The 26,444-nt window shown below is 46.9% G+C and overlaps 1 protein-coding gene across 1 annotated transcript; it reads right to left on the reverse strand.

The window, feature by feature from the left end:
• Nucleotides 1–1,262: 1,262 nt before the first annotated feature.
• On the reverse strand, nt 1,263–8,005 carry LOC119261809 (hyaluronidase PH-20-like). Its single transcript, XM_037531549.1, has 4 exons — nt 7,925–8,005; nt 2,106–3,053; nt 1,879–1,968; nt 1,263–1,328 (listed from the first exon to the last, which is right to left on the reverse strand). Exons 1-4 carry the CDS (start codon nt 8,003–8,005, stop codon nt 1,263–1,265), a joined length of 1,185 nt encoding a protein of 394 aa, XP_037387446.1.
• Nucleotides 8,006–26,444: the final 18,439 nt, after the last annotated feature.

The following is a 26,444-nucleotide window of genomic DNA, read 5'->3' on the forward strand; positions in this document are numbered from 1 at the left end:
TCTGAATGGCCCCAATCAGACTAGACTAATCCAATTGAGGTGTTTACATGGATGTTTTCTATTCCGATTGAGCTATTAGTCAAATTATTAGCAGATTATCAGGCTGCATTAAACATGGCAATTGTTGCAGATCCTGACTTATGCTGTAATATTTTTTCAGCTCTGGTGCTCTGCAGAAACCATTACAGAACCCAATGAGTTGAATTTCCAGCCCAGTCCACTGGCCAACCTGCGATCAAGGTTACAGAATGATGTCAGCTGCAGGGCCTTGTAGAAACCCGTACAGGAACCCAACAGGCTAAACTTTCAGCCCAGTCCACTCTGGCAACCCGAAAAACCCATGCTCCTTGACTCAAGCTCCCAGGTAGAGCAGGCCTACCCTAAAAGGCAGAAGATTTTGTGCTTATCGATTTTGGTCACTGATGGTCAGTCTTGGTTCAGGAATGGTCACTCAACAGACCCAGACCTTCAACTTACTGCTTAGCCTGCATGTTGAGTGAATTTCACTTATGCTCTTTAAAGCATCCGAGCTATATATTATTTTAGGGTTCCCCTGATTGCAATGCCACAATCCACACTTAGATTAGTTGCTCTGATCAATGCCAGGTTGGAGGTCCCATTATAGGAGGTCCTGCATTGAAAGGCCCACTATGGCCTCCAAGTTGGTTGATATTCCATCAGCTAGCTCTGACCTCTCTTGAGTCGTAGCTAATTAAAGCAACTTAGGAGGTTTTTAGAAAGAAAAAGGCCCAAATTCTGCATTTTACTCAAGAACTATTTGTCTGTTAAGCTGGACAAATCCCTTTTCCATGCCCAGTCACTTTGCTTGGATTAGTGGTATCAAATGTTTGACGGAGTGTGGACCCTGCTGTGATGAAACAAACAAACAAACAAAAAAAACTGTGGATCCAACCTTATTCTGCTTAGTTCAAAAATTTCTGGGCTTTGGCAAATTTTACCATCACTTTATCTGGAATTACAGCACTGTGGCCACCCTCACAAAGTGGACCCTGGAAGCACAAAAGGCTTTGTAGAGGCAGATATTGACGTGGGAGCCATCTTGTCCCAAAGCTTGAGCCCCAGTTATAGTACTGCTGAGGTTCATCATCAGTTGCCCACATTTTTGCTGGGCATGTTTACATTTGTGTGCCACTTTCCTCCTCCCAAGTTCCCAGAGAACAAGGCTGAAGTTGGGATGGAGACAGAAGAGAGCTTCTTTTTCAGTAATTAGGATGGCCAGCATCAGAATTATATTATTTTATTTAATTATAACAGCTCACACTCAGTTCTCCACTCAGTCTTGACTTCACGTTTTCACATGCATGTGTCTCTTGATCTAGCCAATGACTGTCGCTATCACTCAGCTCAGAGTCTTTGGACTTCAATAATAGTAAAGACAAAAAATGATATTTTAGTTTAGTACAGATAATGAGTTTTGGTTCCTCCCCCTGTTTGTTAACTTTTGATTTCTGTGCCGGGAACTGCTTGTCAATGACTCCACTGATTTGTGCATCCACTTGCCCCAATCCTTGCCCATGGCTTGGCCCATACATTGTAGTCTTGCAACAAGGAGGCTGTAGGTTCAATCCCAAAGTGGTGAAGGATGTTTGGGAATTGAGTAAAATAATACTCCTAAATGCATCAGCATAGGAACATGTACCTGTTTTCAACAACTGTCTTGCAGCTCCCAGGTTGAGAATTACTAGTTTATATTACTGTGAGCTTTTTAAGATGCTTTATATCAATCTGACATGATTAATATTAAGAATCCTACTTAGTGTGTTTGCATATAAAAATTAAACAAATCAAATTGTAACATATTCAATGGTTATAGGTTAAAAAAAACAAAGAAATAGCACTGTGTGTGATCCACGTTACCTTGTTGTTGTAGTCAGCACTTGCACCCCAGAGCACTGCCCCTGATGCACCTAAAGCTGCGCTCTCCCCAATAGTTCTGACTAGATCTGCCTGAGGAGGAGTGAAAGGAAAGAACAATAAGTTTGAGAATTAATGTGTGACTGTAAATATACAACCACTTCAACACCATACTCTACCATGCATTGCCTTATTAATTGCCTTATTCATTTCAGAAGCTGTAGCCTCACCTCACTCAGGTATTCTTTGTTCTGATCACGGAAAAGAGGTTGCAGATAGACGTAAATTGGAGATGTGTAAACTAGATTTGGAAGAGCAGACACCCTCACAGCTTCCTTTACCACACCCCTGATGAAGAGAGATAATTTATGACTTTCCTTCAGATAGAGGGGCAAGTATGCAGAAGGGAAAAAAGCTGTACTGGACTCCCACAGCCAAAGAAGCTCATTGTTACGAGCTATTTCCAATGCTGCACACTCTCCTGTGTACCCCGTCTCATTCCATCCATAATTGTAGCAATTTGGAAACAGGTAGTAGCCCCAGAGGTACTTTGGACGTTGTCTGATCCCCAGATTCATTGTCTCCATCATGTAAGACTTGGCTGCTTTCTCAAACTCTTCCTTGGCAACAGTAACAGCATTGGCAGCAGATAGAGATGGATCTTTTGCTTGAGCGTATTGAATTGACTGCTTCCGATAGATGTCTTTGGAGTCCCAGTTCCTTGCCCACAGTGGACGCCATGCTTCCCAATCAATCACTGACAAGCCAGGGTTGAACTCAGGAAGGTACTGGGTGATATCTCTCCAGGCTTTCTCAAGGTGAGCAGTTAGGTTACCCTTCTGGGGAATACCCCCATTATACTCCTCCTTGGTAGAGGAATCTATGTATGGATACAATCCGAGCCTATTGGTGTAAAAGAGGAAAAGAAACTGATCAGGTTCACTGACTGTGGTGGTTACGGCCTGGAATACAGAAAAGTCCAAAGAGATATCGAGGTTCTTGCAGACATGGGTGGGTGCATTCCATATGACTGCAAAGGGCCTGTCTGTAAAGAGAGGTGCAGCCGTAAAGGGCAGAGAAGAGGCAGTGCTGAGGTAACAGTTCAGAAGGAGGGTCAGGATGGACAGGCAAATAGGAGGTCCTCCCCACTGCCGACTGAAATGACACACTGTTGCACCCTAAAAGAAAATGTACAGTAATCATACTATAGGACATATATACTATGAAGAGTCAAGACATAACCTTAAATTCATCACAGATTCTATTGTAACGTGACTTCTGTAATTTTGCAAATTGGGCATTTGGGGAAAAAAGAATCATATATACACACCTGAAGATTGTTTAATATGTAACTGGTTGAATTAGGCAAGGAAGCAAGGCCAGGAACATTGGAGGTGGATTCAAACTGTTCTATCATGGTGTAGAGAGAAAGAGAAATGAAGTAGGGATAATCCTAAAGGAACAGCTTGGGAAAAGTGTTCTGGATGTAAAGAGAGTGTCAGACAGGATCATGAGCCTGAAGTTGGAGGTTGATGGTGTGATTTTGAATGTGGTCAGTTCATATGCACCACAGGTTGGTTGTCAGAGGAGAAAGAGGAATTTTGGAGTAAGATGGATGAAGTGGTAGATGGTGTCCCTAGAGAGGAGAGATTGGTGATTGGTGCAGACTTCAATGGACATGTTGGTGAAGGGAATGATGGGGAATGAGGGGATGAAGAGGTGCTGGGTATGTATGGAGTGAAAGATAGAAATGCGGAAGGTCAGATGGTTGTAGTTTTTGCAAAGAGAATGGAAATGGCTGTGGTGAACACATATTTTCAGAAGAGGGAAGAACACAGGGTGACATACAAGAGTGGAGGGAGGTGCACACAGGTGGATTATATCCTTAGCAGGAGATGCCACCTAAAGGAGATTGGAGATTGTAAAGTGGTACCAGGGGAAAGTGTAGCAAAGCAGCATAGGGTGGTTGTCTGTAGAATGAGATTAGAAACAAATAAGAGGAAGAGAGTGAAGATAGAGCCAAAGACTAGATGGTGGAAGCTGAAGGAGGAGGATGGTTGCAGGCAGTTCAGGGAAAAATTGCAACAGGCCCTTGGGGGCAGTGAGGAGCTACCTGAGGACTGGGAAACTACAGCTAAGGTGGTGAGAGAAACTGGCAAGAATGTGTTGGGTGTTTCGTCTGGTCAGAGGAAAGAAGACAAGGAAAGTTGGTGGTAGAATGAGGAAGTCCAGGAGAGTATTCAGAAGAAGAAGGCAGCTAAGAAAAAGTGGGATAACCAGAGAGATGAAGGAAGTAGGCAGGAGTACTGAGAGGCTAGTCGCATAGCGAAAAGAATGGTGGCAAAGGCAAAGGCTCAGGCCTATGATGAGCTGTATGAGAGGCTGGACAGTAAAGAAGGAGTAAAGGACTTGTATAATTTGGCTAAACAGAGAGATAGAGCTGGAAAGGATGTACAGCAGGTTAGGCTGATAAAGGATAGAGAGGGAAATGTACTAGTGAGTGAACAGAGAGTGTTGAGTAGATGGAAGGAGTACTTTGAAGAACTAATGAATGAGGAAAACGAGAGAGAAAGGAGGACAACGGGGGGAGAGATAGTGGATCAGGAAGTGCAGAGAATTAGTAAGGTGGGAGTGAGGGCAGCTTTTAAAAGGATGAAGAATGGAAAGGCAGTTGGTCCAGATGACAGACCTGTGGAGGTGTGGAGATGTTTAGGAGAGAAGGCAGTGGACTTTTTAACCAGGTTGTTTAACAAAATCCTGGAGAGTGAGAGGATGCCTGATGAGTGGAGAAGCAGTGCACTGGTCCCCATTTTTAAGAACAAGGGTGATGTGCAGAGCTGCAGTAACTACAGAGGTATAAAGTTGATGAGCCACACCATGAAGGTATGGGAAAGAGTTGTTGAAGCAAGGCTAAGGCGAGAGGTTCGGATCAGTGAGCAGCAGTTTGGTTTCATGCCCAGAAAGAGCACCACAGATGCAATTTTTGCATTGAGAGTGTTGGTAGAGAAGTACAGAGAAGGTCAGAAGGAGCTGCATTGTGTCTTTGTGGATCTAGAGAAGGCAGATGATAGGGTGCCAAGACAGGAACTGTGGTACTGTATGAGGAAGTCAGGTGTAGCTGAAAAGTATGTTAGGGTGGTGCAGGACATGTAAGAGGATAGTGAGACAGTGGTGAGGTGTTCAGTTGGAGGGACAAATGGTTTCAAGGTGAAGGTGGGGTTACATCAGGGATCAGCTTTGAGCCCCTTCTTTTTTGCAATGGTGATGGACAGGTTGACACATGAGGTCAGGCAGGAGGCTCCATGGACCATGATGTTTGCAGATGACATTGTAATCTGTGGTGAGAGTAGAGAGCAGATGAAAGAGAATCTGGAGAGGTGGAGGTTTGCACTGGAGAGGAGAGGAATGAAGGTCAGTAGAGACAAGACAGAATACATGTGTGTGAATGAGAGGGAGGCAGGTGGAAAGGTGAAGATGCAAGGAGTAGAGGTCGTAAATGTGGATGACTTCAAATATCTTGGGTCAACCATCCAGAGCAATGGACAGTGTAGAAAAGAGGTGAAGAAGAGGGTGCAGGTGTCACGAGTGACAGGCGAATTGTCAAAAAAAAAAAAAAAAAGGGCGATGTCTGTTTAAAGGGGACTTTTGGTTTGCCGAAACTGCCCGGAGAGTGATTAGTGGGACCAAAACAAGCGACAGCTGTGATCGCTCTAATTTCGACGACTGCACAGCCTCATTTCGTCTGGGGGAAGAGCTTTTTCTTATAAAGCCCCCAAACTCTGGAATGATCTTCCAGAAACTGTTCGGGACTCAGACACAGTCTCAATCTTTAAGACTAGGCTGAAAACACACTTGTTCAGTTTAGCTTTTGGTAGGTAATGTTCCCCCTTAGATAAAGGCAGCAGATCCAGGGGTCCATGGACACAGGGAATTATAGTAAACTGAGACGCTGGTGCTGTCGTCCCGCTGCTCGCACGCGGTCACTCAGGTTTGTGGACGGTGGAGCGGAGGGACGCCAGACTGTCTCAGAGTGCTGCCATGTCTGTGTGTCCTTCTGGTTCTCTCCTTTTAGTTAAGCTGTCATAGTCAGATCTGCCGGAGTCGTTAGCCACACTCTGTAAATGTTTACATTCCCTGTTTATGTACAAACGGATAGAACAAAACTAATTCCATTTACCTGCTTTTTTTCCGAGTATACAACCGCCCACATGTCCGGCTGGACACTGAAGGACGACTGACTGCCGAGCCCCCCTGCTACCCACTTCAGACCAGCTGCCCACGCCCCAGCTACCACCAACTACCTTGGATGAGCTGTCCACCCTACGCTGATGCTCTCATAGACTCTTAGATTATTCCTAATATCAATATTACTGCTGATAATATTAGTAGTATAATCACTTGTAGGTAGTTTGACCAGAGGAGGATGGGTCCCCCCTGGTGAGCCTGGTTCCTCCCAAGATGGAGACTCAACTAGAGAGCAGAGGGCGAGCGAAGAGAAGAACGTGGGACAAGGCATGCTAGATCTGGACACTGAAAGAGCAGAGCGACGTTACTGACTGGACAAATTTACTGTGCTACTCGGGCCGGGAGTGGAGCGAAGCGAGGGACTACTGATTTGATCTGTTGGCCGGGAAGGTGGACTTGGTTCTTTTTGAATCTGCGTGGCGCTGCAGGCAGGTGTGGAGGGAACCCGAGAGACCCGACGTTCGTGGTATTATCTGAAGGCGTGTGGGAGAGAAGGAAGGGTGAGAACGCTCACCCTTCCCAGAGTTAAGAGTGCAGTCCCCAAATTTGTGAACTATTTCTACCCTTCTGCTCAGCACCAGTTTTTGTTTTATTTGTAAGAAGCTTTTTAAGTATAGTTGGTTTTTAAACCACAAGTGCAGAAATTAGTCCTAGAGAACTTGGTTTTACTTATCTGGTTGCTGGTTAAATTAAATCCTGATATTTATTTTTTGATTAGTGTGGGGTTTTTTGGGGTTTTTTTTTTCCCTTAATGTGTGAAATTTGAATGTGGGTTGGTACCGGTGTGTTGGGTTGTGTAATGGATTTTATTTGCCAGTGCTAGTGGAAGAGAGTGTGTGTGTGTGTGTGTGTGCATATATATAAAACCGTACCCTAAGACGTTTCTGGCTAGATTACAAACCTTTAGGTTTAGGCTTTCTAGCTGTTTTTAAATCGTTGTAATTCGATCCCTCGTTTGTCTGTCTGTTTGTTATTGGTTTCCTAGTGGTGACGCCGACCGGATCCCCGATGGACTGTGGACTGCTTCCTCCCCATTCTTTTTTAAACCAATATTTGGGGTCTGAACGGGAATTGTTTTTTAAATTTGTGGTTTATGGTGTTTTTAAATAAAGACTGTACACTCTATCCTCTACCGAGTAATTACTGTCAACTTCACTGATCCCCAAGGTGTATACAAATTTATTTTAATTGGAAAAAGGGTTTTGTTGCCCATTCTTTTAAATTAGGCCGTGACAAAAGTGGCGTAGCCGGCAGGACTTATACCTTGGGTTGAGCAGTGAGTTGACAGTATGCCTGGTGGGGATCCTCAGGCCACAGGGCCTTTAATGATGCCATTTTTTATGGGGGGACCTTGGATGCCAAAGTTTGATGGTGCGGGCACAGTGAAATTGGGGGAATGGAAAGCTCAGATGAAATATATGCTAAGCGTTCAAAGGTTAAGTGAGCAGTACCAAGTCCAGTTTTTAATGGGGTTTTTAGATGGAGATGCAAGGCGGGAGGTTCTAGCCCTTGAAGAAGAGGACAGGGACACCCCAAAGAAAGTGTTTGAGTTGTTAACTGCGCTATATGGAGATAACACGCCAATTGCTGCTTTGAGGGCAGAGTTTTTTAATTGTAAGCAGGCGCCTAGACAGTCTCTTAGGTCATTTGCTTTGCGTCTCAGGGAGTTGTTTCATAGGTTGAAAAGCTGGGATGAAACGGGCTTAGAGGATGGAGATATATTATTACGTGACCAGTTTATTTTGGGGTTACGGGATGGTCCCGTCCATCAGGAGCTCAGAAAACAAGTGCGGCGCACTCCCACTTTGACTTTTGAGGTAGTGAAGACTGAGGCGTTAGCCTTAGAGCAGGAATGCCAGGAACACTGGGAGCCCTCTGCATGCATGTCTGCTAATGTTGGATCCCAGTCCTCACCACCAGTAAGTGACTGGAAGGTGGAGTTTTATAACGAAATTATGAGGGAAGTTAAAGAGCAGATGTCCCAATTATCAAAGACCCTTATAGATGAGTTTCGTGGTAGTCAACGACTGCCCCAAGAAGCTGCCCGGTCAGAAGGTAGGGGGAGAAATCCACGGACCGCTGCTATGCCTGTTAACAGGTTTGCGTGGGATCCCCAGGGTAGGCCAATCTGTAGCCATTGTGATGGGGTGGGTCATATTAGTAGGAATTGCCCAGCCGCACGTGCCTCCCCAGGGGATTTTTAGTTGCTCCGGCTACTGTGGGTCAAGTGTCCGGATTGCCCCCTAAAGGCCCTCGTAGCCCCCAACCTGCTATGGCCGGTGTATGCCCTCTTGTGGATGTAAAGGTGGATGGTGTAGATGTAAAATGTTTAGTTGACACTGGCTCCCAGGTTACTATGTTTGCAGAGAGTCTCTGTAAAGAACTGTTTCAGGACAAAGAGCTGGGTGGGTCTGAGAAGATACCGTGGCTGACCCTAAGGGCAGCCAATGGGCTTGATATCCCGTACATTGGATATATGGTGGTTAACTTTCAAGTAGGGGGTGTGGAAGTACCAGAGCGGGGGGTAATTGTGGCTAAGGACAGCTGCCTGGGAGCGAATCGGGCTCTACTGGGGATGAATGTGATTTCAGCCTGCTGGGAGGAATTGTTTTCAAATAGTAAGGAGAATTTGTCTCTGCAGTCTCAGACTAAGCCACTGGGCAAAAAATGGGAAAGTGTGTTTGCTGATTGTCATCGAATTAGAGCTGCGTCCTTACAGCAACAGAGGTGTGATGCTGCCCGTGTGGCTTGTCGATATGCTGTGACTATCCCTGCTATGAGTGAAGCTTTGGTGTGGGCTAGATTACCCGGACGGATAGAATACCAAGGAAGTTTTGTCCTAGTTGAATCCTATGGGGAGAGCCAGAATGTGGAAGTTGCAAGAAGTTTAACGACAGTGCATCGTGGCCGTATTCCAGTGAGGGTCCGCAACCTTAACCCTTACCCTGTGTCCATGTATAGGCATCAGAAGTTGGCCAGAGTATCTATGATAGATCCACAACAGGTGCGTGAGCAGGAAGATGTGGTTTTGACTGAGGTGGGCTCAGGAGTTGTGGAAGTAGGCATTGTTCAGGTGGGTTCAGAGGTAAGCCCCTTAGGGGATGAGTTGCCTGAATGGCTAAAGGGTGAGACTTTGCAGGGCAACGGGCTAGATGAGGACCAGCAACACAAATTACAACAGTTTTTGGCCAAGTGGCAGCATCTGTTTGCATCCCATGATGAAGATTATGGCTGTACAGATGTTGTTAAGCACTGTATTCCCACTGGCGATGCCCCACCCATTCGGGAAAGGCATAGACCAGTCCCCCCTACCCTTTATAAAGAGATTCGTGGCCTATTGCAAGGTATGTTGAAGGGAAATGTCATAAGGGAAAGTTGTAGTCCTTGGGCTGCCCCTGTAGTTCTAGTCCAGAAGAAGTGTGGGGCTTGGCGATTTTGTGTGGACTATCGCAAATTGAATAGTGTGACTAAAAAGGATGCCTTCCCTCTTCCTAGAATAGAAGATTCCCTTACCAGCTTAGCTCGAGCGGAGTGGTATTCAACTTTGGATCTGGTTAGTGGGTATTGGCAGGTAAAGATGGACGAGCAGGGCCGTGAAAAGACGGCCTTCACTACCCCGTTTGGCCTATTTGAGTGGGATCGCATGCCTTTTGGGTTATGCAATGCTCCTGCAACTTTCCAAAGGCTTATGCAGAGGTGTCTGAGTGGCCAGTTGGCAGAATCGACTTTGGTTTACCTTGATGATGCAATTGTTTATTCTGTAGATTTTACAGCACATCTGGCCCATTTGGAGGCTGTGTTCCAGTCCTTGGAGGGGTATGGATTGAAGCTTCGACCTGAAAAGTGCTATCTGTTTCAGAGGGAGGTTAAGTTTCTGGGACACTGTAAGTGGGAAGGGCATTTCTCCCGACCCTGCAAAGATCTCTGCTGTCGAGGACTGGGCTACCCCGAAAACTGTAAGACAAGTGTGATCCTTTTTGGGGTTTGTGGGGTATTATAGGCGATTTATTAAGGACTTCTCAAAAATTGCTAAGCCTCTGAATGGATTGCTAGGGGGTACAGGTCGCTGTAAAGGGCGGGGTTCTTCTAGTATAAAGTGGACTCCAGATTGTGAGGAGGCTTTTAGTCAGTTGAAACAAAAACTTCTGCAACCACCAATTTTGGCCTATGCAGATTTCTCTCAGCCATTTTTGGTCTATACTGATGCTAGTAACCATGGGCTTGGGGCAGTGCTGACTCAACAACAAGATGGTACAGAGCGGGTTATAGCATATGCAAGTAGGAGTTTACATCCAGCAGAAAGGAATGACTCCAACTATAGTTTGTTTAAGCTGGAGTTTCTTGCCCTAAAGTGGGCTGTGACGGAAAAGTTCAAAGATTATCTATGGGGTGCCAAAATTGTGGTGGTCACAGATAATAATCCCCTGGTGCATCTGGAAACTGCTAAGTTGGGGGCTGTTGAACAGAGGTGGGCAGCGCAGTTGGCTAATTACGATTATCAGATTAAGTATCGACCAGGTCGTAACCATGTAAACGCTGACGTGCTTTCTAGGCTCCCCACGGTAGGTGCTGATGGCCCTGCCCCAAATGTGTTTTCGTCAGATAACATGGAGTGTGTGGTGGAAATGGTCCAGGCTCCAGGTGAACTGGTGGACGCTGGGTTTGGCTGGGGATGGGATCCAACCCGTTGGCAGGAACTGCAGAGGGCTGACCCTCACCTCCAAGTTGTGCAAGGTTATTGGGAGAGTGGTAAGATGCCTGCAGCTCCTGAACGTAAGCAACAGTCCAGACAGGTACAGAAGATGTTAAGTCAGTGGAATAGGTCAACCATGCAGGATGGGGTAATTTGTCGTGTTGTGCAAGATCCTCAGATAAATGAGGCTGTTTCCCAAATTTGGGTTCCACAGCATCATATTATAACCCTTCTAGAGGCTTACCATGATGAGACCGGACATCAAGGGGTAGAGCGGACCTTATCACTCCTAAAGAGGCATTTTTATTGGGTGGGGATGGAAAGCTCCATGCGCGATTTTATTAGGTTGTGTCCACGTTGTACGTGTCGTAAGGCTAGACCTGAAAGTAAGGTCCCTTTCACAGCTCAGGGCCCGTTTCACATAGTGGCTATGGATTTTTTGTCTTTGGGACGACCAGCAGATCGTTATCAGAACATACTTGTAATTACAGACCTTTTCACTAAATTTGCATGGGCAGTGCTCACTGTAGACCAGTCTGCGCTAACCACAGCTAGAATTATGTGGAACTGTGTTATCCAGCCTTTTGGTTGCCCAGAAGTGTTCCATTCAGATCAAGGGTCGAACTTCGAGTCCGCCTTAGTCAAGGAACTTTGTGCCTTGTATGGTTGTTGGAAGAGTCGGACTAGCGTGTACCATCCGCAAGGTAATGGGGTTTGTGAGAGGTTTAATCAGACCTTGTTAGATTTGCAAGGGACCTTGGAGCATAAACAACAGAGTAGGTGGGTAGAGTACCTCCCTTCGCTTGTGCAGGCTTATAATAACAGTGTGCATACCATCACAGGTTATGCCCCAACCTATTTGATGTTTGGCAGGCATATGCGTTTACCCCTTGACTTGGCCCTGGGTGTGCCAAGGCAAGGTGAGGAGGATGGTGTACAGGAGTGGGTTAAGAGACATCATGAGCGGTTAACCTATGCATATTGTAAAGTGTCTGCGAATTCTGCAAAGGCCGTAGCTAAAAACAAACGTCTGTATGATAGGACAGCTCGAGACTCCCTCCCCCTATTGGCAGGTGAACGGGTTTTAGTATGGGATAATAGGCGAAGGGCAAAGGGAAAATTGGGTGATCGGTGGGAGTCCCAGCCGTATGTGATCATACGGCAGGTTTCTACGGGTGTCCCTGTCTATGTAGTGAGACCTGAGGGGAAGTTGGGGCCTGAGCGCACTCTCCACCGTAACCTCTTACGCCCTTGTTTGTACTTACCAAAGAACCCCCAGGTACCCCCGACAGAGAGGAATTTATGGGTGGAGGAGCAATGGGGCTGGGTTCCTGGGTTTCAAGGAGACCTAGAGGAACAAGCAGGGGTAGGTGCCCGACGGTCCCAGCGGGTAAATCATGGTCAGCCACCAGTGAGGTTCGGGGATTGGGCTTCTTGAGTTGGGGTTTTCGGGACTAGAACCCATTGGTGGGGGAGGATGTCACGAGTGACAGGCGAATTGTCAAAAGGGCGATGTCTGTTTAAAGGGGACTTTTGGTTTGCCGAAACTGCCCGGAGAGTGATTAGTGGGACCAAAACAAGCGACAGCTGTGATCGCTCTAATTTCGACGACTGCACAGCCTCATTTAAGGGAGATGGAGACTCAACTAGAGAGCAGAGGGCGAGCGAAGAGAAGAACGTGGGACAAGGCATGCTAGATCTGGACACTGAAAGAGCAGAGCGACGTTATTGACTGGACAAATTTACTGTGCTGCTCGGGCCGGGAGTGGAGCGAAGCGAGGGACTACCGATTTGATCTGTTGGCCGGGAAGGTGGACTTGGTTCTTTTTGAATCTGCGTGGCGCTGCAGGCAGGTGTGGAGGGAACCCGAGAGACCCAACGTTCGTGGTATTATCTGAAGGCGTGTGGGAGAGAAGGAAGGGTGAGAACGCTCACCCTTCCCAGAGTTAAGTGTGCAGTCCCCAAATTTGTGAACTATTTCTACCCTTCTGCACAGCACCAGTTTTTGTTTTATTTGTAGGAAGCTTTTTAAGTATAGTTGGTTTTTAAACCACAAGTGCAGAAATTAGTCCTAGAGAACTTGGTTTTACTTATCTGGTTGCTGGTTAAATTAAATCCTGATATTTATTTTTTGATTAGTGTGGGGTTTTTTTGGGGTTTTTTTCCCTAAATGTGTGAAATTTGAATGTGGGTTGGTACCGGTGTGTTGGGTGGTGTAATGGATTTTATTTGCCAGTGCTAGTGGAAGAGAGTGTGTGTGTGCATATATATAAAACCGTTCCCTAAGACGTTTCTGGCTAGATTACAAACCTTTAGGTTTAGGCTTTCTAGCTGTTTTTAAATCGTTGTAATTCGATCCCTCGTTTGTCTGTTTGTTATTGGTTTCCTAGTGGTGACGCCGACCGGATCCCCGATGGACTGTGGACTGCTTCCTCCCCATTCTTTTTTAAACCAATATTCGGGGTCTGAACGGGAGTTGTTTTTTAAATTTGTGGTTTATGGTGTTTTTAAATAAAGACTGTACACTCTATTCTCTACCGAGTAATTACTGTCAACTTCACTGATCCCCAAGGTGTATACAAATTTATTTTAATTGGAAAAAGGGTTTTGTTGCCCATTCTTTTAAATTAGGCCGTGACACAGGCAGGATGGAGTAGGTGGAGACGGGTGTCAGGGCTGATGTGTGACAGAAGAATAGCAGCAAGAGTGAAACGGAAGGTCTACAAGACAGCAGTGCGTCCTGCTATGATGTTTGGTTTGGAGACTGTGGCTCTGTCTAAAAGACAGGAGGCTGAGCTGGAGGTGGCGGAGATGAAGATGCTGAGGTTTTCGTTGGGAGTGACAAGGCTGGACAAGATTAGAAATGAGCAGATCAGAGGGACAGTGAAATTGGAGCAGTTTGGAGATAAAGCCAGAGAGGCCAGGTTGAGATGGTTTGGACATCTGTTGAGGAGGAATAGTGGATATATTGGTCAAAGAATGTTGGAGATGGAGCTGCCGGGTAGAAGGAGAAGAGGTAGACCTCAGAGAAGGTTTATGGATGTAGTGAAGGTGGACATGGAGATGGTTGGTGTGAAAGTAGAGGAGGCAGTGGATAGGGCAAGAAGGAGGCAGATGATCCGCTGTGGCGACCCCTAAAGGGAGCAGCCGGAAGAAGAAGAAAAGCATGTCTTACACTATGAAATATAGTTTGGCAGCACATTAGCCAAGATTATCACAATGTATTTTTTCATAATAACATTCATCATTATTATTCATTCATCCATTCATTAAGTCATTTCAAGTATTTAAAAATCTTGACATGTAATTTAATTGTTAATATGTCCATCCATCCATCCATTATCTTCCGCTTGTCCGGGGTTCGGGTCGCGGGGGCAGCATCCTAAGCAATGAAGCCCAGACCTCCCTTTCCCCAGCCACTTCCACCAGCTCTCCAAGGGGGATTCCGAGGCGCTCCCAGGCCAGCTGGGCGATATACTCGCGCCAGCGTGTCCTGGGTCTTCCCCGGGGTCTCCTCCCAGGTGGACTCGCCTGTGACACCTCCCGAGGGAGGCGTCCAGGAGGCATCCTAACAAGATGCCCGAACCACCTCAGCTGGCTCCTCTCGACGCGAAGAAGCAGCGGCTCTACTCCGAGTCCCTCCCGGATGACTGAACTTCTCACCCTATCTCTAAGGGAGAGTCCAGACACCCTGCGGAGGAAACTCATTTCGGCCGCTTGTATTCGCGATCTTATTCTTTCGGTCATTACCCAAAGCTCATGACCATAGGTGAGGGTGGGAACGTAGATCGACCGGTAAATCGAGAGCCTTGCCTTAAGGCTCAGCTCTTTCTTTACCACAACAGACCGGTAAAGAGCCCGCATCACTGCTGACCCAGCACCAATCCGCCTGTCAATCTCCCGCTCCCTTGTACCATCACTCGTGAACAAGACCCCGAGATACTTGAACTCCTCCACTTGAGGCAAGAGCCTATCCCCGACCCAGAGAGGGCTCTCCACCCATTTCCGCCTGAGAACCATGGTCTCGGATTTAGAGGTACTGATTCTCATCCCAGCCGCTTCACACTCGGCTGCAAACCGATCCAGCGAAAGCTGAAGTTCGCGGCCTGATGTCCCCAATAGGACCACATCATCTGCAAACAGCAGTGATGTGACCCTGAGGTCACCAAACCGGACACCCTCCATCCCTTGACTGCGCCTAGAAATTCTATCCATAAAAATTATGAATAGAATCGGTGACAAAGGGCAGCCCTGACGGAGTCCAACTCTCACTGGGAACGAGTCTGACTTACTGCCGGCTATGCGAACCAAACTCCAGCTTTGTTTGTACAGGGCCTGAATGGCTCATAGCAAAGAGCCATGTACCCCGTACTCCCGAAGCACCTCCCACAGAATACCCCGGGGAACACAGTCGAATGCCTTCTCCAGATCCACAAAGCACATGTGGACTGGTTGGGCAAACTCCCATGAACCCTCCAGAATCCTGGAGAGGGTGTAGAGTTGGTCCAGTGTTCCACGACCAGGGCGGAACCCGCACTGTTCCTCCTCGATCCGAGGTTCGACTATAAGCCGGACTCTCTTCTCCAGTACCCCTGCATAGACCTTGCCAGGGAGGCGGAGGAGTGTGATTCCCCTGTAGTTGGAACACACCCTCCGGTCCCCTTTTTAAAAAGAGGCACCACCACCCCAGTCTGCCAATCCAGTGGCACCGCCCCCGATGTCCACGCAATGTTGAAAAGGCGTGTCAGCCAAGACAGCCCCACAACATCCAGAGCCTTGAGGAACTCAGGGCGGATCTCATCCACCCCTGGAGCCTTGCCACCAAGGAGCTTCTTAACTACCTTAGCGACTTCGGCCTCAGTAATGGACAAGCCTATTCCCATGTCCCCAGACTCAGCCTCCTCACTGGAGAACGTGTCGGTGGGATTGAGAAGGTCCTCAAAGTATTCCTTCCACCGCCCAATGACGTCTTCAGTCGAAGTCAGCAGCACACCATCTCCACTATATACAGTGCTAGTGGCACACTGCTTTCCCCTTCTGAGTCGCCTGACGGTTTGCCAGAATCTTTTCGGAGCCGACTTAAAGTCAGTTTCCAAGGCCTCACCAAACTCCTCCCATACACGGGTTTTTGCCTTGGCAATAACTGAAGCCGCAGATCGCTTGGCCTGTCGATACCTGCCAGCTGCCTCTGGTGTCCCACAGGCCAACCATGCCCGGTAGGACTCCTTCTTCAGCTTGACGGCATCTCTCACCTGGGGTGTCCACCACCGGGTTCGAGGATTACCGCCCCGACAGGCACCAACTACCTTACGGCCACAGCTACAGTCAGCCGCTTCAGCAATGGAGGAACGGAACATGGCCTATTCTGAGTCAATGTCCCCCACCTCCCCCGATATCTGGTCAAAGTTCTGACGGAGGTGTGAGTTGAAGATCAATCTGACAGGTTCTTCTGCTAGACATTCCCAGCAAACCCTCACTATGCGTTTGGGCTTGCCTGGTCTGACCGGCATCTTCCCCCACCACCTGATCCAACTCACCACCAGGTGGTGATCAGTTGACAGCTCAGCTCCTCTCTTTATCCGCGTGTCCAAAACACATGGCTGCAAGTCTGATGACACGACTACAAAGTCAATCATTGAACTGCGGCCTAGGGTGTCCTGGTGCCAGGTGCACTTATGGACATCCTTGTGTTCAAACATGGTGTTCGTGATGGACAAACTGTGGTTTGCGCAGAAGTCCAAAAACTGAACACCACTCGGGTTCAGATCAGAGAGGCCATTCCTCCCAATCACACCCCTCCAGGTCTCACTGTCATTGCCCACGTGAGCGTTGAAGTCCCCCAGTAGGACAATAGAGTCTCCAGGAGGAGCACTTTCTAGCACCCTTCCCAAGGACTCTAAGAAGGCTGGGTACTCTGAACTGCTGTTCGGTGCATAAGCACAGACAACAGTCAGGACCCATTCCCCAACCCGAAGGCGTAGGGAAGCTACCCTCTCGTCCACCGGAGAAAACCCCAACATACAGGCACCGAGTCGAGGGGCTATGAGAAAGCCCACACCTGCCCGCCGCCTCTCACCATGGGCAACTCCAGAAAAGAATAAAGTCCAGCCCCTCTCAAGGAGATTGGACCCAGAGCCCAAGCTGTGTGTTGAGGTGAGCCCGACTATATCTAGCCGGTATCTCTCAACCTCGCGCACCAACTCAGGCTCCTTCCCCGCCAGTGAGGTAACGTTCCAAGTTCCAAAAGCCAGTTTCAGCAACCGAGGATCAGAACGCCAAGGCCCACGCCTTCGGACACTGCCCGATCCACAACGCACCGAACCCCTACTACTGCCCCTCCCATTGGTGGTGGGTCGATGGGAGGGGGGACTCATGTAACTCCATCGGGCTGGGCCCGGCCGGGCACCATGAGTAAATGCCCGGCCACCAGATGCTCGCTGGCGAGCCCCTCCCCCAGGCCTGGCTCCAGGTAACCCTGTTCCGGGCAGGGTACACAAGTCCTGTTTTTGTGTCTTCATAGGGGTTATTATGGATCACACTTTGTCTGACCTGTCACCTAGGACCAGTTTGCCATGGGAGACCCTACCAGGAGCTTTTGCTCCAGACAACATAGCTCCTAAGATCATTCAAGCACGCAAACCCCTCCACCATGATAAGGTGGTGATCCAAGGAGAGGATTGTTAATATGTATTAAATGTAATGTCTAACAGAATTAACAACACAGCAATTTACACCTTAATTTTCCATCTAGCTTTACCTTATATTCTGTCCCCAACTACATAACGATGAAGAAATTTTCTTTTTCGTTGTTCTGTTGCCTGGCCCAATGACTGCTTACCAGGATCAGCAAAGGCTAAATGTGTGAGGAAATATATTGTTGTAACTTGACTCCAGAAAGATAAATATTATATCACAAATGTTTAAATAGTTTCAGACCATTTTGTTTAGCTAAATCAGACCAGAATTACAGAAATTAACATTTAATCTAAAGAGCTACAACTTTAAGGAAACCTAAACAGTTATTGGGAGTTAATTGGGAGGAGCGCATGCGTGAAGTGCTGACCCTAGGCATCTGGCTTGTTTGTTTGATGTGTTTGTTGGTTTTATAAGAATATTTGTTATTTAAACAAAGTTTTTACTTGGAGATGTTGGGGATCCTGTTCGTCAAGTGCGGAGCTGTGATCTGGGCTTTGATGTTCTTCTGGGACACTGTAAACGCGCTAGGAGTAAAACCGCGGGATTCATGGAACAATGGATTACCTGCGATTCCTGTCTACACCCCGGGAATATCTGCTAGGTCTCTGGCAGATGAATAAACTGCACCAGAATTCCTCACTAGTTATCCTGAAATTGTTTGCTTTGCTCAAGGAACTGATGGTTTTAAAAACAAAAGAAAGAGACGGGGATCCAGAGGGGGAATAGGGAACGAACTTAAAAGGAGAGGCAGCCACTTCCCTCTCTCAACAATAACTCTATCCAGTGTGCGTTCAATACAAAATAAAAAGAATGAACTTGCTACCCTTGTGAAATATCCATCCAACCATTTTCTAAGCCGCTTCTCCGTCAGGGTCGCGCCTTGTGAAACAAAGCCAATTTGATCTGTCCTATGGAGACTTGGATGTATTGCCTCCACCCACCTGCCAAACCTGGAGCAATATGTATTGTGTCCAACAAGAATTAATAAAACTCTAAAAAATATCAGTGCTTTAGAAATGTGTGTGTGGGGGGGTGCCAATATATGTTTAGGTGCAGTCCACCATTGGGCTTTTCTGATCATAATGTCATTCATCTCTTGCCAAATTATCGCCAGAAGCTAAAAAGAGAAAAGCCCATTGTTAAAAATATCCAGGCCTGGACCAATGACTCAGTTGAAGAGCTGAAGTGTTTTTTTGATGCTACTCAATGGGACTTACTCTTCAATGATCACGTTTCTGAAACTGACCCAGAGTTGATAAATTACACTATTAACAGCTAAGTAAACTTCTGTGTTGACTCTATTATTAAAACTAAAACTAAAAATAAAAATCAACCCAAATAATAAGCCATGGATCAACAAAGGACTAGCTTTCTTGAAAGGAGACAAGCAAAAAGTGACAGATTTGGTGAAAGAAATAAGAAGAATGGTCAAAAAAGCAAAAACAGACTATAAAGACAAGGTTGAGCATGAACTGAGGAACGGAAATGGAAAAGATACTTGGGGAGAATTAAACACAATGATGGGAAGGAAACACAGAGTAGCCCCTCAGTGTGATTGTCCTAGTCATCTCTCGAACAACCTGAATGTTTTATTCTAGACTTGACAGACATGATTTTAGTGATGAAAGCGATTCTCTCTGTGCTGGAATGACACCTACGCGTCCGTATCAACAACACTTTTTCCAACTGCCTTGTCTTGAACAGTGGTGTCCCACAGGGGTGTGTTTTATCTCCCATTTTATTTTCCATTTAGACTTAAGGTTCCACTAGCCAGGAGGAATGAATACAAAAAATAATTTGTGCCCACTGCCATGAGCATTTTGAAAAAGGACATAGTAACAGCCTACATAGTTCATGTGCACTGTTGTTATAAGTGTTTTAAATGTATAAGAATGTATTTCTGTGCCAGATTGCCAAAGACAAATTTCCATTTTATGCTAATCTAATGGGCAGTAAAGTTTTCTTATCTTATCTTATACTGGTAGCTATGCAGAGTCTTGATGTTTAGTGTCTCAATCTCAATCTCAATCTCAATAGGACTCAAGTCAGAACTTTGACTCGGCCACTTGAAAACCTTCATTTTCTTTCTTTTGAGCCATTCAGAGGTGGAATGGTCAGTGTTTAGAGTGAGCTCACTACCAATATGGAGACTACGGTGGGTCTCACCTTCAGGGTACATTCAGCAGTGGGTCATGACAGCGAAACCCTGGTAGCAGCAGACAAACCTGAGGCTTCAAAGACAACCCTGCCAACCTCCCCAGTGCTGCTAGAGCACTGTCAAAGCACCCAAGCATCATCAGAATCCTCTCAAATGTCCCTCAATGACCCAGGGGGGCTGCATCAACTTGTCAGCCACAGCAGACAGCCCAGAGGCCAAACCCAGACTCCTAGTCTCTCTAAGGCTTTGGTCTGCTGGACTTTGTTACAGGATACGTTTTATCCCCACATTTAACATCAGTAGTGAAAATAACACAGTTAAAATAGAATTAACTGGTGTTGGGCAGCTCAGTAGAAAACTAGCAAGCCTGTTACCTAACGCAAATAGTTTTTACCTCCAGTACTTTGGCTGTTTCTATCCAAATTGACAAGACAAGAGGGTCATAGAGATTCCTCTCTTCCCCACTTCACTCCACTCAACACATCATGGTCCATTTGTATGAATGCAAACTGAAGTGGTTCTCACTGTGGTTCAGTCTGGTAGAAGATGTTCCTGAGTGTAGATATGGTTCTCTGTGTGATGCAGTCTGGTAGAAGGTGTTCCTGAGTGTAGATGTGGTTCTCTGTGTGGTGCAGTCTGGTAGAAGGTGTACCTGAGTGTAGATGTGGTTCTCTGTGTGGTGCAGTCTGGTAGAAGGTGTAGCTGAGTGTAGATGTGGTTCTCTATACGGTGCAGTCTGGTAGAAGGTGTAGCTGAGTGTAGATGTGGTTCTCTATACGGTGCAGTCTGGTAGAAGGTGTACCTGAGTGTAGATGTGGTTCTCTATACGGTGCAGTCTGGTAGAAGGTGTACCTGAGGGTAGATGTGGTTCTCTATACGGTGCAGTCTGGTAGAAGGTGTACCTGAGTGTAGATGTGGTTCTCTTTGTGGTGCAGTCTGGTAGAAGGTGTACCTGAGTGTAGATGTGGTTCTCTATACGGTGCAGTCTGGTAGAAGGTGTAGCTGAGTGTAGATGTGGTTCTCTATACGGTGCAGTCTGGTAGAAGGTGTACCTGAGTGTAGATGTGGTTCTCTATACGGTGCAGTCTGGTAGAAGGTGTACCTGAGTGTAGATGTGGTTCTCTATACGGTGCAGTCTGGTAGAAGGTGTACCTGAGGGTAGATGTGGTTCTCTATACGGTGCAGTCTGGTAGAAGGTGTACCTGAGTGTAGATGTGGTTCTCTTTGTGGTGCAGTCTGGTAGAAGGTGTACCTGAGTGTAGATGTGGTTCTCTATACGGTGCAGTCTGGTAGAAGGTGTAGCTGAGTGTAGATGTGGTTCTCTATACGGTGCAGTCTGGTAGAAGGTGTACCTGAGTGTAGATGTGGTTCTCTATACGGTGCAGTCTGGTAGAAGGTGTAGCTGAGGGTAGATGTGGTTCTCTATACGGTGCAGTCTGGTAGAAGGTGTACCTGAGTGTAGATGTGGTTCTCTTTGTGGTGCAGTCTGGTCGAAGGTGTACCTGAGTGTAGATGTGGTTCTCTATACGGTGCAGTCTGGTAGAAGGTGTAGCTGAGTGTAGATGTGGTTCTCTATACGGTGCAGTCTGGTAGAAGGTGTACCTGAGTGTAGATGTGGTTCTCTATACGGTGCAGTCTGGTAGAAGGTGTACCTGAGTGTAGATGTGGTTCTCTATACGGTGCAGTCTGGTAGAAGGTGTACCTGAGGGTAGATGTGGTTCTCTATACGGTGCAGTCTGGTAGAAGGTGTACCTGAGTGTAGATGTGGTTCTCTTTGTGGTGCAGTCTGGTAGAAGGTGTACCTGAGTGTAGATGTGGTTCTCTATACGGTGCAGTCTGGTAGAAGGTGTAGCTGAGTGTAGATGTGGTTCTCTATACGGTGCAGTCTGGTAGAAGGTGTACCTGAGTGTAGATGTGGTTCTCTATACGGTGCAGTCTGGTAGACGGTGTACCTGAGTGTAGATGTGGTTCTCTATACGGTGCAGTCTGGTAGAAGGTGTACCTGAGTGTAGATGTGGTTCTCTTTGTGGTGCAGTCTGGTAGAAGGTGTACCTGAGTGTAGATGTGGTTCTCTATACGGTGCAGTCTGGTAGAAGGTGTAGCTGAGTGTAGATGTGGTTCTCTATACGGTGCAGTCTGGTAGAAGGTGTACCTGAGTGTAGATGTGGTTCTCTTTGTGGTGCAGTCTGGTCGAAGGTGTACCTGAGTGTAGATGTGGTTCTCTATACGGTGCAGTCTGGTAGAAGGTGTAGCTGAGTGTAGATGTGGTTCTCTATACGGTGCAGTCTGGTAGAAGGTGTACCTGAGTGTAGATGTGGTTCTCTATACGGTGCAGTCTGGTAGAAGGTGTAGCTGAGTGTAGATGTGGTTCTCTATACGGTGCAGTCTGGTAGAAGGTGTACCTGAGTGTAGATGTGGTTCTCTATACGGTGCAGTCTGGTAGACGGTGTACCTGAGTGTAGATGTGGTTCTCTATACGGTGCAGTCTGGTAGAAGGTGTACCTGAGTGTAGATGTGGTTCTCTATACGGTGCAGTCTGGTAGAAGGTGTACCTGAGTGTAGATGTGGTTCTCTATACGGTGCAGTCTGGTAGAAGGTGTAGCTGAGTGTAGATGTGGTTCTCTATACGGTGCAGTCTGGTAGAAGGTGTACCTGAGTGTAGATGTGGTTCTCTGTGTGGTTCAGTCTGGTAGAAGGTGTACCTGAGTGTAGATGTGGTTCTCTGTGTGGTGCAGTCTGGTAGAAGGTGTACCTGAGTGTAGATGTGGTTCTCTGTGTGGTGCAGTCTGGTAGAAGGTGTTCCTGAGTGTAGATGTGGTTCTCTGTGTGGTGCAGTCTGGTAGAAGGTGTACCTGAGTGTAGATGTGGTTCTCTGTGTGGTGCAGTCTGGTAGAAGGTGTACCTGAGTGTAGATGTGGTTCTCTGTGTGGTGCAGTCTGGTAGAAGGTGTTCCTGAGTGTAGATGTGGTTCTCTGTGTGGTGCAGTCTGGTAGAAGGTGTACCTGAGTGTAGATGTGGTTCTCTGTGTGGTGCAGTCTGGTAGAAGGTGTTCCTGAGTGTAGATGTGGTTCTCTGTGTGGTGCAGTCTGGTAGAAGGTGTTCCTGAGTGTAGATATGGTTCTCTGTGTGGTGCAGTCTGGTAGAAGGTGTACCTGAGTGTAGATGTGGTTCTCTATACGGTGCAGTCTGGCAGTGGCTGCGGGCTGCATGGTCTCCAGAGCCGTCCCCGTCAGGCCTGATCTTTTCTTCTTCTGCAGGAGGATGTAGAGCTGGTACAGCAGGCGCGTAGCCGCCCCCGGCTGGCCCTGCATCACCGCTTTAGCCATGCTGAGGTCAAAGGGAACGCCGAGCAGCTGCAGGGTGGGTTCCAGCCTTGTAAAGTTGTTCAGCTTCACATTGGCTGAGCTGAAAAAGGCCCGAATCAGTTAAATTAAAACTCGGGTGCTGTTCATACACTGTGACAATAAAACCTCAGATTCTTGGCCTCGTTTCCTGTGAAGAACATATAAAAGACCCTAAATGAGGGAGGACAACACGGCCAGGCTGCTGACTGGCTACAGCTGCTAAAGGAGAACACTGCGCTGGACACTGGTGCTGTTTCAAACACTTGGTATTTTTACACGAGTAGTAATGACTGTACTGACTGAACAACAATAATGCGGTGGGTTACCGGACCACCGAGTAACACAAACATTAACACCACACAACACAGAGTGGGCAGGGCGTTGCACCAGGAAGGTCTTTTAGGGTCTTCCTTATGATATAATGCCCCGCCCTCTTTCCTAAAAGCACGTCAGAATAAAAGTCTGTGTGGTGCATGGTCTGTTGTGCCGAGTGACACTCAAGCTGAGTTTACGTTTTTAAAGTTTTTGAATATTTTATGTAACAGGTTATGTAATGTAAACAGGCTATTGTATGTAACAGGTTATGTAATGTAAACAGGCTATTTTATGTAACAGTGTGATATTATTGATTTCAAATATAAAATCTTTTTATTTAATAAAATAAACGTAATAACTTTATTCACCTAATTCAGTTTTTCTCTGCTAGCAGTTGGACGGAAGCATCATCTGACAGTTTCCGTCTTTCGCAGGAATAGGTGCCTAAAATGAGCTTTATTTTCAGTCACATAAAGAAGGTGAGGTGGAATACTGAGAAAAAAAAGCTAAGATGCTAATAAAAATACTAATTTATCCACAACCTGCCAATACAGAGCTAAACTATCAAAAGATTTGAGTAAAAGTAAAGATGTTGATAAATTTAATGAATGAAGATACACACACACACACACACACACATAGAGAGACACACAGAGACACACACGCACAGACATGCATATACACAAAGACACACACACACACACACATGCATATACACAAAGACACACAGACACACACACACAGACATGCATATACACAAAGACACACACACATACACACACACATGCATATACACAAAGACAAACACACACACGGATACACACACACAGACACATATAAAACACACACATACACACAGACATGCATATACACAGACACACACACACATATAAAACACACACATACACACAGACACACACAGAGACACAGACACACACACAGACACACACATACACAGACACACAGACATGCATATACACAAAGACACACACACACACAGACACACATATAAAACACACACATACACACAGAGACACACAGACACACGCGCACACACAGACATGCATATACACAAAGACACACACACACATGCATATACACAAAGACACACACAGACACACACACAGAGACACAGACACACACACAGACATGCATATACACAAAGACACACACAGAGACACACAGACACACACACAGACATGCATATACACAAAGACACACACACACACAGAGACACACAGACACACACACAGACATGCATATGCACAAAGACACACACACACACACACACACACACACGCATATACACAAAGACAAACACACACACGGATACACACACACAGTGTAATGATGTATGGCATCCCTACACATTACCATCTAAGTAACCTGTGTGTGCATACTTACCTGTTGCAATTGGGCACTGTTCATACTTACCTGTGGGGTTCTAAAAGAGTACCTATGGGTTAGCTCTGCTTATACTTACCTGGGTGAGTTCATCCTCTGTAGAAGGGGAGGGGACTGGTGGACCTACATGAACGGGGACAATGTGCATTATTAATTGCGCTGGGGTTATAATGTACTGCCGAGGTTTTATTGGACATTGGGAATATGTTTGATTTTGCCTTTGCCCATGTTTGTTGTTTATTGTACTTTTTGTGTATATACTGATTATGTAACTTACCTGTTATCAAACATGGTATGTTCAGGGGCGGTGCTTAGCATATAAATACCTACCTGATATGGAGGTTGGGAGAGGTTGGAGAGCTGACGGAAGCAGTCCGCGCTAACATGGAGCAGGCGCAGACACTACAGAAGCACTGGTATGACAAGGCAGCGAGACACAGGACGCTACAGATTGGACAAAAGGTGCTTGTTCTCCTTCCTACCAGTGACACTGGGCTATTGGCCAAATGGCAGGGTCCCTATGTAGTGAACAGACAGATTGGTGACACTACATATGAACTGCATACCCCAGACCGAAAAAAGAAGTATATGCGGTTCCATATTAACATGCTGCGGCCCTGGAACGAACCCGAGTTTGTGAGCTCTGATCAGCTGTGGATTAGAGCTGTGGAAGACGAGCAGGAAATGCCGGAACAGTACTTCCCCACAGAACGAAACGAGGCAGTTCTCCTAGCGATTTCTCACTTGGAGGAGCCAAAGCTGAGGGAGTTACTTCAAGTAATTCCTGCAGGGCTCTTCTCAGAGGAACCGGGACGGACAGCGGTGATTCAGCACGACATCAGGCTCACTAAAGAGGAGCCAATTCGTCAGACCACCTGCCGGGTACCAGCACGGCTAGTCCCTCAACTACAGAAGGAGGTAGAGGAGATGCTGCGAACGGGCGTCATTGAGCCTTCAGACAGCGACTGGTGTAGCCCTGTCGTTCTTGTCCCAAAGAAGGACGGTGGACTTCGTTTTTGTGTGGACTTTTCGAAGTTGAATGCTGTGTCAGCGTTCGATCCATATCCAATGCCACGAGCAGATGAACTGATTGAGCGCTTGGGTAAGGCCAAGGTTCTCTCAACACTTGATCTATGTAAAGGATACTGGCAGGTGCCACTTGGCCCGTCTTCTAGGAAGGTGACTGCTTTCCGTACTCCATCTGGGCTGTACCATTTTCGGACTATGCCGTTTGGATTGCACGGGGCAGCTGCGACCTTTCAAAGGCTGATGGACAAAGTTCTCCGAGGCACTGAAGGCTTTGCAGCGGCATACATAGACGATGTCGTCGTCTTCAGTTCGACGTGGGAGGAACACCTGAGGCATCTGGACATTGTTCTGGGTAAGATCGTCGAGGCTGGCCTCACAGCAAACCCAAGTAAGTGTCATCTTGCTTGTGCAGAGGTCTCCTACCTAGGTTACGTCCTGGGTGGTGGTCACGTGCGACCTCAGGTGGACAAGGTAGCAGCTGTGAGAGCGACACCGCAGCCTACTACAAAGCGGAGAGTGCGCTCATTTCTGGGTTTAGTTGGTTGGTACCGCAGGTACATCCCCAACTTTGCGGAGAGAGCAGCTCCGCTAATCGACCTGACAAAAAAGGACATGCCACAGAGGGTCAGGTGGACGGAGAATTGTGATAATGCTTTTATGGACCTTAAAAATGCACTGTGTGACG

Source organism: Pygocentrus nattereri, chromosome 20 (assembly GCF_015220715.1).
Source record: "Pygocentrus nattereri isolate fPygNat1 chromosome 20, fPygNat1.pri, whole genome shotgun sequence".
NCBI lineage: Eukaryota > Metazoa > Chordata > Actinopteri > Characiformes > Serrasalmidae > Pygocentrus > Pygocentrus nattereri.

What these genes read in the sequence shown, in the direction of transcription:
- LOC119261809 (XM_037531549.1), bottom strand. Translation starts at nt 8,005, where the DNA reads ATGCATGCAGAGGGCTCCCAGTGTTCCTGGCATTCCTGCTCTAAGGCT. An exon ending in TCACTACCTCAAAAGTCAAA is followed by an intron (nt 3,054 to 7,924) that starts GTGGGAGTGCGC and finishes ATTTTCTTTTAG; the next exon opens with GGTGCAACAGTGTGTCATTT. An exon ending in ACAAAGAATACCTGAGTGAG is followed by an intron (nt 1,969 to 2,105) that starts GTGAGGCTACAG and finishes ACTCCTCCTCAG; the next exon opens with GCAGATCTAGTCAGAACTAT.